The sequence below is a fragment of the Coregonus lavaretus genome, assembly GCF_964263955.1.
Source record: "Coregonus lavaretus genome assembly, contig: HAP1_SCAFFOLD_2521, whole genome shotgun sequence".
NCBI classification, from domain to species: domain Eukaryota; kingdom Metazoa; phylum Chordata; class Actinopteri; order Salmoniformes; family Salmonidae; genus Coregonus; species Coregonus lavaretus.
The window spans coordinates 61,873-79,697 of record NW_028164155.1 but is presented as its reverse complement, the minus strand read 5'-3'; the positions used below and the strand labels follow the sequence as shown (position 1 = coordinate 79,697).

The 17,825-nt window shown below is 44.3% G+C and overlaps 1 protein-coding gene across 1 annotated transcript in view; it reads left to right on the top strand.

Moving 5' to 3' along the window:
- Window positions 1-4,682: 4,682 nt before the first annotated feature.
- The window catches only part of LOC311117393 (syntaxin-1A-like), a gene marked incomplete at its 3' end in the record, with an annotated part of 69,029 nt that continues 55,886 nt past the window's right edge, over window positions 4,683-17,825 (top strand). The window contains exon 1 of the mRNA XM_084192339.1: window positions 4,683-4,754. Within this exon, the coding sequence (XP_084048465.1) occupies window positions 4,739-4,754 (16 nt within the window). The remainder of the gene's footprint in view (window positions 4,755-17,825) is intronic.

The window sequence follows — 17,825 nt, the reverse complement described above, 5'->3', positions numbered from 1 at the left end:
AGTGGGGTTAGTTACAGGGAGTGGGGTTAGTTAAGGGGAGTGGGGTTAGTTACGGGGAGTGGGGTTAGTTAAGGAGAGTGGGGTTAGTTACGGGGAGTGGGGTTAGTTACAGGGAGTGGGGTTAGTTAAGGGGAGTGGGGTTAGTTACGGGGAGTGGGGTTAGTTACAGGGAGTGGGGTTAGTTACAGGGAGTGGGGTTAGTTACAGGGAGTGGGGTTAGTTACAGGGAGTGGGGTTAGTTACAGGGAGTGGGGTTAGTTACAGGGAGTGGGGTTAGTTACAGGGAGTGGGGTTAGTTACAGGGAGTGGGGTTAGTTACAGGGAGTGGGGTTAGTTAAGGAAAGTGGGGTTAGTTACAGGGAGTGGGGTTAGTTACAGGGAGTGGGGTTAGTTAAGGGGAGTGGGGTTAGTTACGGGGAGTGGGGTTAGTTAAGGGGAGTGGGGTTAGTTACAGGGAGTGGGGTTAGTTAAGGGGAGTGGGGTTAGTTACGGGGAGTGGGGTTAGTTAAGGGGAGTGGGGTTAGTTACGGGGAGTGGGGTTAGTTACGGGGAGTGGGGTTAGTTAAGGAAAGTGGGGTTAGTTACAGGGAGTGGGGTTAGTTAAGGGGAGTGGGGTTAGTTACGGGGAGTGGGGTTAGTTAAGGAAAGTGGGGTTAGTTACAGGGAGTGGGGTTAGTTACGGGGAGTGGGGTTAGTTAAGGAAAGTGGGGTTAGTTACAGGGAGTGGGGTTAGTTACGGGGAGTGGGGTTAGTTAAGGAAAGTGGGGTTAGTTAAGGGGAGTGGGGTTAGTTACAGGGAGTGGGGTTAGTTATGGGGAGTGGGGTTAGTTACAGGGAGTGGGGTTAGTTACGGGGAGTGGGGTTAGTTAAGGGGAGTGGGGTTAGTTACGGGGAGTGGGGTTAGTTACAGGGAGTGGGGTTAGTTAAGGAAAGTGGGGTTAGTTATGGGGAGTGGGGTTAGTTACAGGGAGTGGGGTTAGTTACGGGGAGTGGGGTTAGTTAAGGGGAGTGGGGTTAGTTACGGGGAGTGGGGTTAGTTACAGGGAGTGGGGTTAGTTAAGGAAAGTGGGGTTAGTTATGGGGAGTGGGGTTAGTTACAGGGAGTGGGGTTAGTTACGGGGAGTGGGGTTAGTTAAGGGGAGTGGGGTTAGTTACGGGGAGTGGGGTTAGTTACAGGGAGTGGGGTTAGTTACGGGGAGTGGAGTTAATTACAGGGAGTGGGGTTAGTTATGGGGAGTGGGGTTAGTTAAGGGGAGTGGGGTTAGTTACAGGGAGTGGGGTTAGTTACAGGGAGTGGGGTTAGTTACAGGGAGTGGGGTTAGTTACAGGGAGTGGGGTTAGTTAAGGAAAGTGGGGTTAGTTACAGGGAGTGGGGTTAGTTACAGGGAGTGGGGTTAGTTACAGGGAGTGGGGTTAGTTACAGGGAGTGGGGTTAGTTACGGGGAGTGGAGTTAATTACAGGGAGTGGGGTTAGTTATGGGGAGTGGGGTTAGTTAAGGGGAGTGGGGTTAGTTACAGGGAGTGGGGTTAGTTACAGGGAGTGGGGTTAGTTACAGGGAGTGGGGTTAGTTACAGGGAGTGGGGTTAGTTAAGGAAAGTGGGGTTAGTTACAGGGAGTGGGGTTAGTTACAGGGAGTGGGGTTAGTTAAGGGGAGTGGGGTTAGTTACGGGGAGTGGGGTTAGTTAAGGGGAGTGGGGTTAGTTACAGGGAGTGGGGTTAGTTACGGGGAGTGGGGTTAGTTAAGGGGAGTGGGGTTAGTTACGGGGAGTGGGGTTAGTTAAGGGGAGTGGGGTTAGTTACGGGGAGTGGGGTTAGTTACAGGGAATGGGGTTAGTTACAGGGAGTGGGGTTAGTTACGGGGAGTGGGGTTAGTTAAGGAGAGTGGGGTTAGTTACGGGGAGTGGGGTTAGTTACAGGGAGTGGGGTTAGTTACAGGGAGTGGGGTTAGTTACGGGGAGTGGGGTTAGTTAAGGGGAGTGGGGTTAGTTACAGGGAGTGGGGTTAGTTACAGGGAGTGGGGTTAGTTACAGGGAGTGGGGTTAGTTAAGGAAAGTGGGGTTAGTTACAGGGAGTGGGGTTAGTTACAGGGAGTGGGGTTAGTTACAGGGAGTGGGGTTAGTTACAGGGAGTGGGGTTAGTTAAGGAAAGTGGGGTTAGTTACAGGGAGTGGGGTTAGTTACAGGGAGTGGGGTTAGTTAAGGGGAGTGGGGTTAGTTACGGGGAGTGGGGTTAGTTACAGGGAGTGGGGTTAGTTAAGGGGAGTGGGGTTAGTTACGGGGAGTGGGGTTAGTTACAGGGAGTGGGGTTAGTTACAGGGAGTGGGGTTAGTTACAGGGAGTGGGGTTAGTTAAGGAAAGTGGGGTTAGTTACAGGGAGTGGGGTTAGTTACAGGGAGTGGGGTTAGTTAAGGGGAGTGGGGTTAGTTACGGGGAGTGGGGTTAGTTACAGGGAGTGGGGTTAGTTAAGGGGAGTGGGGTTAGTTACGGGGAGTGGGGTTAGTTACAGGGAGTGGGGTTAGTTACAGGGAGTGGGGTTAGTTAAGGGGAGTGGGGTTAGTTACAGGGAGTGGGGTTAGTTAAGGGGAGTGGGGTTAGTTACGGGGAGTGGGGTTAGTTACAGGGAGTGGGGTTAGTTACAGGGAGTGGGGTTAGTTACAGGGAGTGGGGTTAGTTACAGGGAGTGGGGTTAGTTAAGGAAAGTGGGGTTAGTTACAGGGAGTGGGGTTAGTTACAGGGAGTGGGGTTAGTTAAGGGGAGTGGGGTTAGTTACGGGGAGTGGGGTTAGTTACAGGGAGTGGGGTTAGTTACAGGGAGTGGGGTTAGTTACAGGGAGTGGGGTTAGTTAAGGGGAGTGGGGTTAGTTACAGGGAGTGGGGTTAGTTAAGGGGAGTGGGGTTAGTTACGGGGAGTGGGGTTAGTTACGAGGAGTGGGGTTAGTTAAGGGGAGTGGGGTTAGTTAAGGGGAGTGGGGTTAGTTACAGGGAGTGGGGTTAGTTAAGGGGAGTGGGGTTAGTTACAGGGAGTGGGGTTAGTTATGGGGAGTGGGGTTAGTTAAGGGGAGTGGGGTTAGTTAAGGAAAGTGGGGTTAGTTACGGGGAGTGGGGTTAGTTACAGGGAGTGGGGTTAGTTACGGGGAGTGGGGTTAGTTAAGGGGAGTGGGGTTAGTTACAGGGAGTGGGGTTAGTTATGGGGAGTGGGGTTAGTTACAGGGAGTGGGGTTAGTTAAGGGGAGTGGGGTTAGTTACAGGGAGTGGGGTTAGTTATGGGGAGTGGGGTTAGTTAAGGGGAGTGGGGTTAGTTACAGGGAGTGGGGTTAGTTAAGGAAAGTGGGGTTAGTTACAGGGAGTGGGGTTAGTTATGGGGAGTGGGGTTAGTTAAGGAAAGTGGGGTTAGTTACAGGGAGTGGGGTTAGTTACAGGGAGTGGGGTTAGTTATGGGGAGTGGGGTTAGTTAAGGAAAGTGGGGTTAGTTACGGGGAGTGGGGTTAGTTACAGGGAGTGGGGTTAGTTACAGGGAGTGGGGTTAGTTACAGGGAGTGGGGTTAGTTACAGGGAGTGGGGTTAGTTAAGGGGAGTGGGGTTAGTTACGGGGAGTGGGGTTAGTTACAGGGAGTGGGGTTAGTTACAGGGAGTGGGGTTAGTTACAGGGAGTGGGGTTAGTTACGGGGAGTGGGGTTAGTTACAGGGAGTGGGGTTAGTTACAGGGAGTGGGGTTAGTTAAGGAAAGTGGGGTTAGTTACAGGGAGTGGGGTTAGTTACAGGGAGTGGGGTTAGTTACAGGGAGTGGGGTTAGTTACGGGGAGTGGGGTTAGTTACAGGGAGTGGGGTTAGTTACAGGGAATGGGGTTAGTTACAGGGAGTGGGGTTAGTTAAGGGGAGTGGGGTTAGTTACAGGGAGTGGGGTTAGTTAAGGGGAGTGGGGTTAGTTACAGGGAGTGGGGTTAGTTAAGGAGAGTGGGGTTAGTTACAGGGAGTGGGGTTAGTTAAGGAGAGTGGGGTTAGTTAAAGGGATTGGGGTTAGTTAAGGGGAGTGGGGTTAGTTAAGGAGAGTGGGGTTATTTAGGGGGAGTGGGGTTAGTTAAGGAGAGTGGGGTTAGTTAAGGAGAGTGGGGTTTTTTAGGGGGAGTGGGGTTAGTTAAGGGGAGTGGGGTTAGTTAAGAAGAGTGGGGTTAGTTAGGGGGAGTGGGGTTAGTTAAGGAGAGTGGGGTTTTTTAGGGGGAGTGGGGTTAGTTAAGGGGAGTGGGGTTAGTTAAGAAGAGTGGGGTTAGTTAGGGGGAGTGGGGTTAGTTAAGGAGAGTGGGGTTAGTTAAGGGGAGTGGGGTTAGTTAAGGAGAGTGGGGTTAGTTAAGGGGAGTGTGGTTATTTAGGGGGAGTGGGGTTAGTTAAGGGGAGGTGGGTTATTTAGGGGGAGTGGGGTTAGTTAAGGAGAGTGGGGTTAGTTAAGGAGGGTGGGGTTAGTTAAGGGGAGTGGGTTAGTTTAGTTCAACACATAATATATTCGTAACGTACTGTATGTATTGTTCTTAGGTGTCCATATACGATTTACAACCATACTGACTTCCAAAACAATAGCAAAAACCATCGTTTTAAATAAACATGTGTACCGGACCACCTAATGAGGCCAAAATCCCCTTTAAAAGAGGACAATATTCACCTCAGCCACAGCCCCAACGATCCAGAAATAAGTCTAAGAAAACCCTGCCAAAGAAGATTCCATCAACTCTGGTACCTTTCTTCCAATGGAACAATTTAAAGGTAAGATGCATATTGATTATATTTATATGCTATATTTTAGCAATAAGGCACGAGGGGGTGTGGTACATGTCCAATGTACAACAAGGGCTGTTATTTTGCACGACGCAACCTGGAATGCCTAGAGACAGCCCTTAGCCGTGGTATATTGGCCATATAAACTGGTTACCAACGTAATTAGAGCAGTAAAAAGTACTTGGCTTTCAGCATTCAGGGCTCGAACCATCCGGTTTATAATCCTTTTAAAATGATTGCTATATAAGAGGGCTCAACTACACTGTAGATCTCATACCTACCTCCTCAGCTCTTGATAGATTAGATAGAGTGATTGTCCTGTGAGTGAATTATATCTGTTGCAGGGTTCAAGTGGATTTGGAGACGGTTGTTACAGGGTGTGACCTGATACCTGAGAAGGATGGTGCATGTCATATTTTCTGTGTTATTGCTAGAGAGAAATTAGAGTGCGCAGTCTGAGTGGCTCTGATGCTTAGTGATAGTGGTATGGGGACTTTGTGATCGTTAGCGTACTGATGTTTTGTCCTGTCATGTACAGTGGGGAAAAAAAGTATTTAGTCAGCCACCAATTGTGCAAGTTCTCCCACTTAAAAAGATGAGAGAGGCCTGTAATTTTCATCATAGGTACACGTCAACTATGACAGACAAAATGAGGAAAAAAAATCCAGAAAATCACATTGTAGGATTTTTAATGAATTTATTTGCAAATTATGGTGGAAAATAAGTATTTGGTCAATAACAAAAGTTTCTCAATACTTTGTTATATACCCTTTGTTGGCAATGACACAGGTCAAACGTTTTCTGTAAGTCTTCACAAGGTTTTCACACACTGTTGCTGGTATTTTGGCCCATTCCTCTAGAGCAGTGATGTTTTGGGGCTGTCGCTGGGCAACACGGACTTTCAACTCCCTCCAAAGATTTTCTATGGGGTTGAGATCTGGAGACTGGCTAGGCCACTCCAGGACCTTGAAATGCTTCTTACGAAGCCGCTCCTTCGTTGCCCGGGCGGTGTGTTTGGGATCATTGTCATGCTGAAAGACCCAGCCACGTTTCATCTTCAATGCCCTTGCTGATGGAAGGAGGTTTTCACTCAAAATCTCACGATACATGGCCCCATTCATTCTTTCCTTTACACGGATCAGTCGTCCTGGTCCCTTTGCAGAAAAACAGCCCCAAAGCATGATGTTTCCACCCCCATGCGTCACAGTAGGTATGGTGTTCTTTGGATGCAACTCAGCATTCTTTGTCCTCCAAACACGACGAGTTGAGTTTTTACCAAAAAGTTATATTTTGGTTTCATCTGACCATATGACATTCTCCCAATCCTCTTCTGGATCATCCAAATGCACTCTAGCAAACTTCAGATGGGCCTGGACATGTACTGGCTTAAGCAGGGGGACACGTCTGGCACTGCAGGATTTGAGTCCCTGGCGGCGTAGTGTGTTAATGATGGTAGGCTTTGTTACTTTGGTCCCAGCTCTCTGCAGGTCATTCACTAGGTCCCCCCGTGTGGTTCTGGGATTTTTGCTCACCGTTCTTGTGATCATTTTGACCCCACAGGGTGAGATCTTGCGTGGAGCCCCAGATCGAGGGAGATTATCAGTGGTCTTGTATGTCTTCCATTTCCTAATAATTGCTCCCACAGTTGATTTCTTCAAACCAAGCTGCTTACCTATTGCAGATTCAGTCTTCCCAGCCTGGTGCAGGTCTACAATTTTGTTTCAGGTGTCCTTTGACAGCTCTTTGGTCTTGGCCTTAGCGGAGTTTGGAGTGTGACTGTTTGAGGTTGTGGACAGGTGTCTTTTATACTGATAACAAGTTCAAACAGGTGCCATTAATACAGATAACGAGTGGAGGACAGAGGAGCCTCTTAAAGAAGAAGTTACAGGTCTGTGAGAGCCAGAAATCTTGCTTGTTTATAGGTGACCAAATACTTATTTTCCACCATAATTTGCAAATAAATTCATAAAAAATCCTACAATGTGATTTTCTGGAGAAAAAAAATCTCAATTTGTCTGTCATAGTTGACGTGTACCTATGATGAAAATTACAGGCCTCTCTCATCTTTTTAAGTGGGAGAACTTGCACAATTGGTGGCTGACTAAATACTTTTTCCCCCCACTGTACCTCTGACCCACTACAGTGTCTCAGGAGACATACAGTGCAGCTGTCCCCGATGATAAGGTCACTACCAAGGCAACTGAACCCAGAGGGGAGCAGATAGACTGTCGTGCACTGAACCCTCTCTCAGTCTCTGTGTGTGCGTGTTTATGGTTGTGTGTGACATATCTATCTGTTATTCTGTTGTTATTCTTTCTCTCTCTCTCTCTCTCTCTCTCTCTCTCTCTCTCCCTCTCTCTCTCTCCCTCCCTCTCTCTCTCTCTCTCTCTCTCTCTGTCTCTCTCTGTCTCTCTCTCTCTCTCTCTCTCTCTGTCTCTCTCTGTCTCTCTCTCTCTCTGTCTCTCTCTCTCTCTCTCTCTCTCTCTCTCTCTCTCTCTCTCTCTCTCTCTCTCTCTCTGTCTCTGTCTCTGTCTCTGTCTCTCTCTCTCTGTCTCTCTCTCTCTCTCTCTCTCTCTCTCTCTCTCTCTGTCTCTCTCTCTCTCTCTCTCTCTCTCTCTGTCTCTGTCTCTCTCTCTGTCTCTCTCTCTCTCTCTCTGTCTCTCTCTCTCTCTCTCTCTCTCTGTCTCTCTCTCTCTCTGTCTGTCTCTCTCTCTCTCGCTCTCTGTCTGTCTGTCTGTCTGTCTGTCTGTCTGTCTGTCTGTCTGTCTGTCTGTCTGTCTGTCTGTCTGTCTGTCTGTCTGTCTGTCTGTCTGTCTGTCTGTCTGTCTGTCTGTCTGTCTGTCTGTCTGTCTGTCTGTCTGTCTGTTATTATTGGTATGTGTTACAGATGACAACCACCATAGAATTGACAGGGTGTCGTCCAGCATTCAAGCCCTTATGGAATAACCCCCAAAAATGAAAACGAGCATCGACGTCCTCCCCCTTTGTACATCCCCACTGACATTAGTGATCCAACCACATTAGATTAGATTAGTGGTATTATACCACCAGTGGGGGGAAATTCTTTGGTCATGACATAATACATAAAAACACTGAATGATACACAATATTGCTGTACTGGCTGTTTATGAGATTGTTACACTAGCTTCGAATATGTATATTTATTAACTACTAGGTAATCATATATGCTGCTAATAGCTCTGAAGACATGTCTGTACTAATATATTATTTATGTTGTGTTTGGGTGATCCCTTTTTTTTTCTGTTTGTCTTTATAATTATTATCAAAATATTGTAAAAAAGCAATCAAATTCATATGAAAAGTGCAATAAGCTACGTAATTACACACAAAAAGTTCAATACATATATACACTCCTATTACCATCTAGAGTCGGATGGCTGTTGGAATGAAAGAGCCTCTGCATATGTCCTGATCTTCTTTTGAAGAAGTATTTTGCTACTCCTCTTTGTGCCAACTGATTTAATATATGTGTGATATATTTATGCCCCAGGATCCTTTTAGAGGTTTGTGAGAGCTACATGTCCCCCGTGATCGCATGGATTCTTCATGTCTCAAAGTCTGCCATCTATCAAATAATCACTCTGCCGAGATGCCTGCAGATGTAATGCTTGAACAGGAGGAATGTTTATGCCGTCCAATTGCATAGGATAAAGTCCTTCTACTTTATAAATGTAATAATGTAATATTTAGTTGTTAAATCCCAAAATACATTCTGATTGGGCACCTAGCCATGCAATGTCATAATGTACCGCCTTCGTGACCTTCTTTAGGAAGGTCATTGACAGTTATTTTTTCTCACGGAGAGGAAAAAAGGTTGTTCACTTCTGCGGACAGCTACAGCTAGCTTCGTTAAGTTTAGGTAGCGGCACACGGAATAATTATAGCTAGTTGGCTAAGCTTTGATCAGCATGGATATCCGAAAAAGTCTGGGCACTGCAAAGAGGACCACCATGTCGAGACCGATGCCGAGCTCACCGAGCTGCCTGCTAGTTCCGACCACCGAGATTGAGGATCCTATCAGCAGATGTGATACCCGGCCATCCCCCCCACGCCGCCGGCTGACCAACAAGATGGAGAAGAGTCAGGGCCTAGCACCAGCAGCACGAGGGTAACATCACAACAAACACCTGCACCTCCGTTACCCCAGCAACTAGCACCTGACCACCTCGGTGATGAGGAGCCAGCTTTACTCCAGCCACCTGACCACCTCGGTGATGAGGAGCCAGCTTTACTCCAGCCACCTGACCACCTCCGTGATGAGGAGCCAGCTTTACCCCAGCCACCTGACCACCTCGGTGATGAGGAGCCAGCTTTACTCCAGCCACCTGACCACCTCGGTGATGAGGAGCCAGCTTTACCCCAGCCACCTGACCACCTCGGTGATGAGGAGCCAGCTTTACCCCAGCCACCTGACCACCTCGGTGATGAGGAGCCAGCTTTACCCCAGCCACCTGACCACCTCGGTGATGAGGAGCCAGCGTTACTCCAGCCACCTGACCACCTCGGTGATGAGGAGCCAGCTTTACCCCAGCCACCTGACCACCTCGGGGATGAGGAGCCAGCTTTACCCCAGCCACCTGACCACCTCGGTGATGAGGAGCCAGCTTTACCCCAGCCACCTGACCACCTCGGTGATGAGGAGCCAGCTTTACTCCAGCCACCTGACCACCTCGGTGATGAGGAGCCAGCACAGGTTTGTCTTACCCGAGCTGCATTTTCAGTGGGAGAAAGCAGGCCTTTTGTTGCGCCTGGTACAAGGTCTGCATTTGGTTGTGGTTCACGCTATGTCATCTGAGGAGGCGATGGAGGACTTTTTCAATGTGTGTACCATTTTTTTTAGGAAACCCACAGTGGCTGCACAGTACAATGGGGAAAAACTGAAATGTACTTCTTGATTAGAGATGGACTGGCCACCTCGCCACGGTGTCAGCCATTTGAACACCACAGAGATGCTCGGTGAAATCGAATGTACTGGCGCATATGGCACAGTTGTGAGACTTGAGGCCACAGGCTTATTGAAAGCAGTGACAGAGCAGAACTTTACATTTATTGCGAACATGACTCACACAATCCTGGGGCTCCTCAACTCTCCTAACAAGTTACTGCAGTCAGAAGCTACTGATCTGCATAACAGTGTCAAACTTGTCTGCAGTACGTGTACGTGGTCCTCTGTAGCTCAATTGGTAGAGCATGGCGCTTGTAACGCCAGGGTAGTGGGTTCGATCCCCGGGACCACCCATACGTAAAAATGTATGCACACATGACTGTAAGTCGCTTTGGATAAAAGCGTCTGCTAAATGGTATATTATTTATTTATTATTTATGTATGGGTGTGTTGAAAAACTGCGACGTGATGCTGAATTTGAAAAGCTTTGGAAGGCATGCCAGGAGGGTACGAGTACACCAGCTCCAAGCAAACAACGGAGACTCGTGAGTAAAACTCTGCAAGAGTATGTAGTTGAAAGCACATGACGATGGAGACGACAGGGAGTACAAACGGCTGTTTTTCAGCACTTTGGATGCCGTGCTGGGGAAAATGTCATCACGATTTAGCGAAGGAAATAGTCAGCTCTGTATGCCTTGGATCCTGAGAGCCCAAACTTTTGGGATGTGAACAAGGTCAAGACGTTGTTGGATCGAACCAAGACTGAACCAGTGGAAGCAGAGTTTATTGTGGCTCGCAACCACAGCCAGCAACAGTGTTCTTTAAAAAATACGGCGGGCCTTTGTCAGCAATGTCGACTCTGCTGTTGGCACTGAAACATGGATTAACATTTGGGGCATCTACAGCAACGTGCGAAAATTCCTTCTCCACCCTGAAGAATGTATTTGGCATTTTACATCAATGAAAAGCAACAAAAAAAAACAGAGCAGAACTAATGCCTTTTATGAGACTTTATTCAAATCATCATTAGTCGCATCATGCAGCCTTAGAATGTATTAAAAATCAAAAACATATAGCCCAACGTTTGTAGAACAACTAAAGTTACATAAATCACTCTAAATTAAGCATATAGGAGTACCAGTTTCTTTGTTAACCGCTAAACACAGAATAGCTGCATGTGCGCTCACTCCCTCAAATCATTTGGAGAAAATATCCTTTCTATTTTATTCATCTATGTTCAGTTGTATTCTTCATAGTATCAAATAATATAAAATAATGCCACGGAATTCTAAGCAAATCTTGTCTGCTAAATGAACTAGTGTAGCCCACAGCCATATGGCATAGCCAGATCAGGGCCTAACATAAGGACAACTCAGAGTATGCTATTCTGTTCTTCTGAAATAGACCACATTTCTTCATATCATGTTTCTTTAGACCTGTCTAAAATAAATAATGGATTTATTGTGAAGGTGTAGGCTATATTACATGGATTTATTAGACTTTTTAAAATGTAGATGTTCCAAAGGTCTGCATCAGTGGCTTGTAGGCTACAGTGGGGGGGAAAAAGTATTTAGTCAGCCACCAATTGTGCAAGTTCTCCCACTTAAAAAGATGAGAGAGGCCTGTAATTTTCATCATAGGTACACGTCAACTATGACAGACAAATTGAGGAAAATAAATCCAGAAAATCACCCGTGGGGTCAAAATGATCACAAGAACGGTGAGCAAAAATCCCAGAACCACACGGGGGGACCTAGTGAATTACCTGCAGAGAGCTGGGACCAAAGTAACAAAGCCTACCATTAGTAACACACTACGCCACCAGGGACTCAAATCCTGCAGTGCCAGACGTGTCCCCCGGCTTAAGCCAGTACATGTCCAGGCCCGTCTGAAGTTTGCTAGAGTGCATTTGGATGATCCAGAAGAGGATTGGGAGAATGTCATATGGTCAGATGAAACCAAAATAGAACTTTTTGGTAAAAACTCAACTCGTCGTGTTTGGAGGACAAAGAATGCTGAGTTGCATCCAAAGAACACCATACCTACTGTGAAGCATGGGGGTGGAAACATCATGCTTTGGGGCTGTCTTTCTGCAAAGGGACCAGGACGACTGATCCGTGTAAAGGAAAGAATGAATGGGGCCATGTATCGTGAGATTTTGAGTGAAAACCTCCTTCCATCAGCAAGGGCATTGAAGATGAAACGTGGCTGGGTCTTTCAGCATGACAATGATCCCAAACACACCGCCCGGGCTACGAAGGAGTGGCTTCGTAAGAAGCATTTCAAGGTCCTGGAGTGGCTTAGCCAGCCTCCAGATCTCAACCCCATAGAAAATCTTTGGAGGGAGTTGAAAGTCCGTGTTGCCCAGCGACAGCCCCAAATCATCACTGCTCTAGAGGAGATCTGCATGGAGGAATGGGCCAAAATTTTACATTTTACATTTTAGTCATTTAGCAGACGCTCTTATCCAGAGCGACTTACAGGAGCAATTAGGGTTAAGTGCCTTGCTTAAGGGCACATCGACAGATTTTTCACCTAGTCGGCTCGGGGATTAGAACCAGCGACCTTTCGGTTACTGGCACAACGCTCTTACCCACTAAGCTACCTGCCGCCCAAAATACCAGCAACAGTCTGTGAAAACCTTGTGAAGACTTAAAGAAAACATTTGACCTGTGTCATTGCCAACAAAGGGTATATAACAAAGTATTGAGAAACTTTTGTTATTGACCAAATACTTATTTTCCACCATAATTTGCAAATAAATTCATTAAAAATCCTACAATGTGATTTTCTGGATTTTTTTTCTTCTCATTTTATCTGTCATAGTTGACGTGTACCTATGATGAAAATTACAGGCCTCTCTCATCTTTTTAAGTGGAAGAACTTGCACAATTGGTGGCTGACTAAATACTTTTTTCCCCCACTCTATGCGTGGAAGCCAGGAGATGCTAAATGTGTTTATGTTCATTAACGGTCAATTACCGTGAGACCGACAGTTATTTGCTTGATCATCACCAGCTGACAAAATGTATATATAGATAGAGCCCTAGCTGCTGCTACTCTGTTCTTTATTTTACTCTTATTATTATCTATCCTGATGCCTAGTAACTTTACCCTGCCTTCATGTACATATCTACCTCAAATACCTTATTATTATCTATCCTGATGCTTAGTCACTTTACCCTGCCTTCATGTACATATCTACCTCAAATACCTTATTATTATCTATCCTGATGCCTAGTCACTTTACCCTGCCTTCATGTACATATCTACCTCAAATACCTTATTATTATCTATCCTGATGCCTAGTCACTTTACCCTGCCTTCATGTACATATCTACCTCAAATACCTTATTATTATCTATCCTGATGCCTAGTCACTTTACCCTGCCTTCATGTACATATCTACCTCAAATACCTTATTATTATCTATCCTGATGCCTAGTCACTTTACCCTGCCTTCATGTACATATCTACCTCAAATACCTTATTATTATCTATCCTGATGCCTAGTCACTTTACCCTGCCTTCATGTACATATCTACCTCAAATACCTTATTATTATCTATCCTGATGCCTAGTCACTTTACCCTGCCTTCATGTACATATCTACCTCAAATACCTTATTATTATCTATCCTGATGCCTAGTCACTTTACCCTGCCTTCATGTACATATCTACCTCAAATACCTTATTATTATCTATCCTGATGCCTAGTCACTTTACCCTGCCTTCATGTACATATCTACCTCAAATACCTTATTATTATCTATCCTGATGCCTAGTCACTTTACCCTGCCTTCATGTACATATCTACCTCAAATACCTTATTATTATCTATCCTGATGCCTAGTCACTTTACCCTGCCTTCATGCACATAGATATGTCAAATACCTCATACCTCTGCACACTGATCAGGTACTGGTATTCCCTGTATATAGCTCCATTCTTTTGTATTTTATTTTATTCCTCTTGTGTTACTATTTTATTTTTAAACTCTGCATCATTGGGTATGGCTCGTAAGCAAGCATTTCACGGTAAAGTCTACACCAGTTGTATTCGGCGCATGTGACAAATACAATTTTATTTGATTTTGACTTACCAAAGGCTCTTGATTGGTTAATAGGAATATATATATACAGTGCCTTCAGAAAGTATTCATACCCCTTGATGTATTCCACATTTTGTTGTGTTACAGCCTGAATTCAAAATTGATTAAATATATGTTTTTCTCACACATCTACACACAATACACCATAATGACAAAGTGAAAACTTTTTTTTAGAAAATGTTGCAAATTTATTGAAAAATAAATACAGAAATATCTAATTTCCATAAGTATTCAAACCCCTGAGTCAATACATGTTAGAATCACCGTTGGCAGGGATTACGGCTGTGAGTCTTTCTGGGTAAATCTCTAAACGCTTTGCACACCTGGAATGCACAGTATTTACACATTATTCTTTAAGATATTCTTCAAGCTTTGTCAAGTTGGTTGTTGATCATTGCTAGACAGCCATTTTCAAGTCTTGCCATAGATTTTCAAGCCAATTTATGTCAGAACTGTAACTATGCCACTCAGGAACATTCAATGTCGTCTTGGTAAGCAACTCCAGTGTAGATTTGGCCTTGTGTTTTAGGTTATTGCCCTGCTGAAAGTTGAATTTGTCTCCCGGTGTCTGTTGAAAAGCAGACAACCAGTTTTTCCTCTAGGATCTTGCCAGTGCTTACCTCTATTCTGTTTATTTTTATCCTAAAAACACTCCCTAGTCCTTGCCGATGACAAGCATACCCATAACATGAAGCAGCCACCACCATGATTACTCAGTGAAGTGTTGTGTTGGATTTGCCCCAAACATAAAGCTTTGTATTCAGGACATAAAGTTAATTTATTTGCCACATTTTTTTGCAGTTTTACTTTAGTGCCTTATTGCAAACAAGATGCATGTTTTGGAATATTTTTTATTCTGTACAGGCTTCCTTCTTTTCACTCTTGTCATTTAGGTTAGTATTGTGGAGTAACTACAATGTTGTTGATCCATCCTCAGTTTTCTCTTATCACAGCCATTAAACTCTGTAGCTGTTTTAAAGTAACCATTGGCAACATGGTGAAATCCCGGAGCGGTTTCCTTCTTCTCCGGCAACTGAGTTAGGAATGACGCCTGTGTCTTTGTTGTGACTGGGTGTATTGATACACCATCCAAAGTGTAATTAATAACTTCACCATGCTCAAAGGGATATTCAATGTCTGCTTTTTTTTTTTACCCATCTACCAATAGGTGCCCTTCTTGGCGAGGTATTGGAAAACCTCCCTGGTCTTTGTGGTTGAATCTGTGTTTTAAATTCACTGCTTGACTGAGGGACCTTACAGATAATTGTATGTGTGGGGTACTTACAGTGGCAAGAAAAAAGTATGTGAACCCTTTGGAATTACCTGGATATCTGCATAAATTGGTAATACAATAGACAAACACAGTGTGCTTAAACTATTAACACACAAATTATTGTATTTTTCTTGTCTATATTGAATACATCATTTAAACATTCACAGTGTAGGTTGGAAAAAATATGTGAACCCCTAGGCTAATGACTTTTCCAAAAGCTAATTGGAGTCAGGAGTCAGCTAACCTGGAGTCCAATCAATGAGACAAGATTGAAGATGTTGGTTAGAGCTGCCCTGCCCTATAAAAAACACTCACATAATTTTAGTTCGCTATTCACAAGAAGCATTGCCTGATGTGAACCATGCCTCGAACAAAAGAGATCTCAGAATACTTAAGATTAACAATTGTTGACTTGCATAAAGCTGAAAAGGGTTACAAAAGTATATCTAGAAGCCTTGATGTTCATCGGTCAACGGTAAGACAAATTGTCTATAAATGGAGAAAGGTCAGCACTGTTGCTACTCTCCCTAGGAGTGGCCGTCCTGCCAAGATGACTGCAAGAGCACAGCGCAGAACGCTCAATGAGGTTAATAAGAATCCTAGAGTGTCAGCTAAAGACTTACAGAAGTCTCTGAAACATGCTAACATCTCTGTTGACGAGTCTACGATACGTAAAACACTAAACAAGAATGGTGTTCATGGGAGGACACCACGGAGGAAGCCACTGCTGTCGAAAAAAAAAACCCATTGCTGCACGTCTGAAGTTCGCAAAAGAGCACCTGGATGTTCCACAGCGCTACTGGCAAAATATTCTGTGGACAGATGAAACTAAAGTTGAGTTTATCAAGACATTTTGCAGGAGAATGTAAGGCTATCTGTCCGCCAACTGAAGCTCAACAGAAGTTGGGTGATGCAACAGGACAACGACCCAAAACACAGAACTAAATCAACAACCGAATGGCTTCAACAGAAGGAAATACGCCTTCTGGAGTGGCCCCAGTCAGACTCCTGACCTCAACCCGATTCAGATGCTGTCATGTGACCTCGAGAGAGCGGTTCACACCAGACATCCAAAGAATATTGCTGAACTGAAACAGTTTTGTAAAAAAGGAATGGTCCAAAATTCCTCCTGACCATTGTGCCGGTCTGATCCGCAACTACAGAAAACGTTTGGTTGAGGTGATTGCTGCCAAAGGAGGGTCAACCAGTTATTAAATCCCAAGGTTTCACATACTTTTTCCACCCTACACTGTGAATGTTTACACGGTGTGTTCAACACAGACATGAAAACGTATAATTGTTTGTGTGTTATTAGTTTAAGCAGACTGTGCTTGTCTGTTGTTGTGACTTGGATGAAGATCAGATCAAATTGTATGACCAATTTATGCAGAAATCCAGGTTATTACAAATGGTTCACATACTTTTTCCACCCTACACTGTGAATGTTTACACGGTGTGTTCAACACAGACATGAAAACGTATAATTGTTTGTGTGTTATTAGTTTAAGCAGACTGTATGTCTATTGTTGTGACTTAGATGAAGATCAGATCAAATTGTATGACCAATTTATGCAGAAATCCAGGTAATTACAAATGGTTCACATACTTTTTCTTGCCACTATATTATGTGACTTATTTATCACCTTTTTACTCCTGAATTTATTTAGGATTGCTGTAAAAAAAAAAAAAAAAGGGGTTGTAAACTTATTGATTCAAAACATTTAAGCTTTTAATGTGTTATTAATTTGTAAAAATGTCTAAAAACATAATTCCACTTTGACATTATAGGGTATTGTGTGTAGGCCAGAGACACAAAATCTCAATTTAATCCATGTTAAATTCAGGCTGTAAAACAATAAAATGTGGAAGAAGTCAAAGGGGTGTGAATACTTGTGAAGGCACTGTATTTTAGTTATCAGTTAATCTGACGATTCTCTAATTGATTTCATTTACAATAAAACTTCAATTAAATGCAAAGTCTCTAATAGCCTCCAGTCCCTTTTTAATAGCCGGGCATTTCAGCAAATAAACACCTGTTTCAAATAAACACTGAGTCTAAATGAATTGTTCACGTGGTTACCATGAATTACCATGAATTGTTAACGAGGTTTAATGTTTGATTTGTTACATTAAATAATCCAGTAAAGACAGTAAATGTCAATCATCCGTTTTTATCACCAGTAAGAAACTGCTAGCCATTGGCTGCTAACAGCTGAGAACTGCTAGCCATTGGCTGCTAACTAGCTAGCACAAAAACAGTCAACAACTTCGGGATTACAGAAGCCTAGAAATCGGCCGATTGCCCTCTAGTGGCGAAAGTAAGAACTGCCGAAAATGCACAGTCAAAGAGGTTTTTATAGAGGCATACTAAGACAAAAGAAACATGACACAGTGAGTAAATTATAACACATTTTTGCAGGAAATGAAGAAATTGATTAAAATGCTGGAAGCGAATGCTGGAATTAATGGAAAACTCCACCCATCTTTTGGTATTTGTTTCATTAGTTCATTGTTGATATAATAATATAAATAATAATATGCCATTTAGCAGACGCTTTTATCCAAAGCGACCTACAGTCATGCGTGCATACATTTTTTTTTGTGTATGGGTGGTCCCGGGGATCGAACCCACTACCTTGGCGTTACAAGCTCCGTGCTCTACCAGCTGAGCTACAGAGGACCACATGTCCCAAAAATGTTTTGCATGTCAGCAATCAAGTTTTCAAGATATGTAACTTTCAAACTACAGCTGGTATGATTACATCTTGT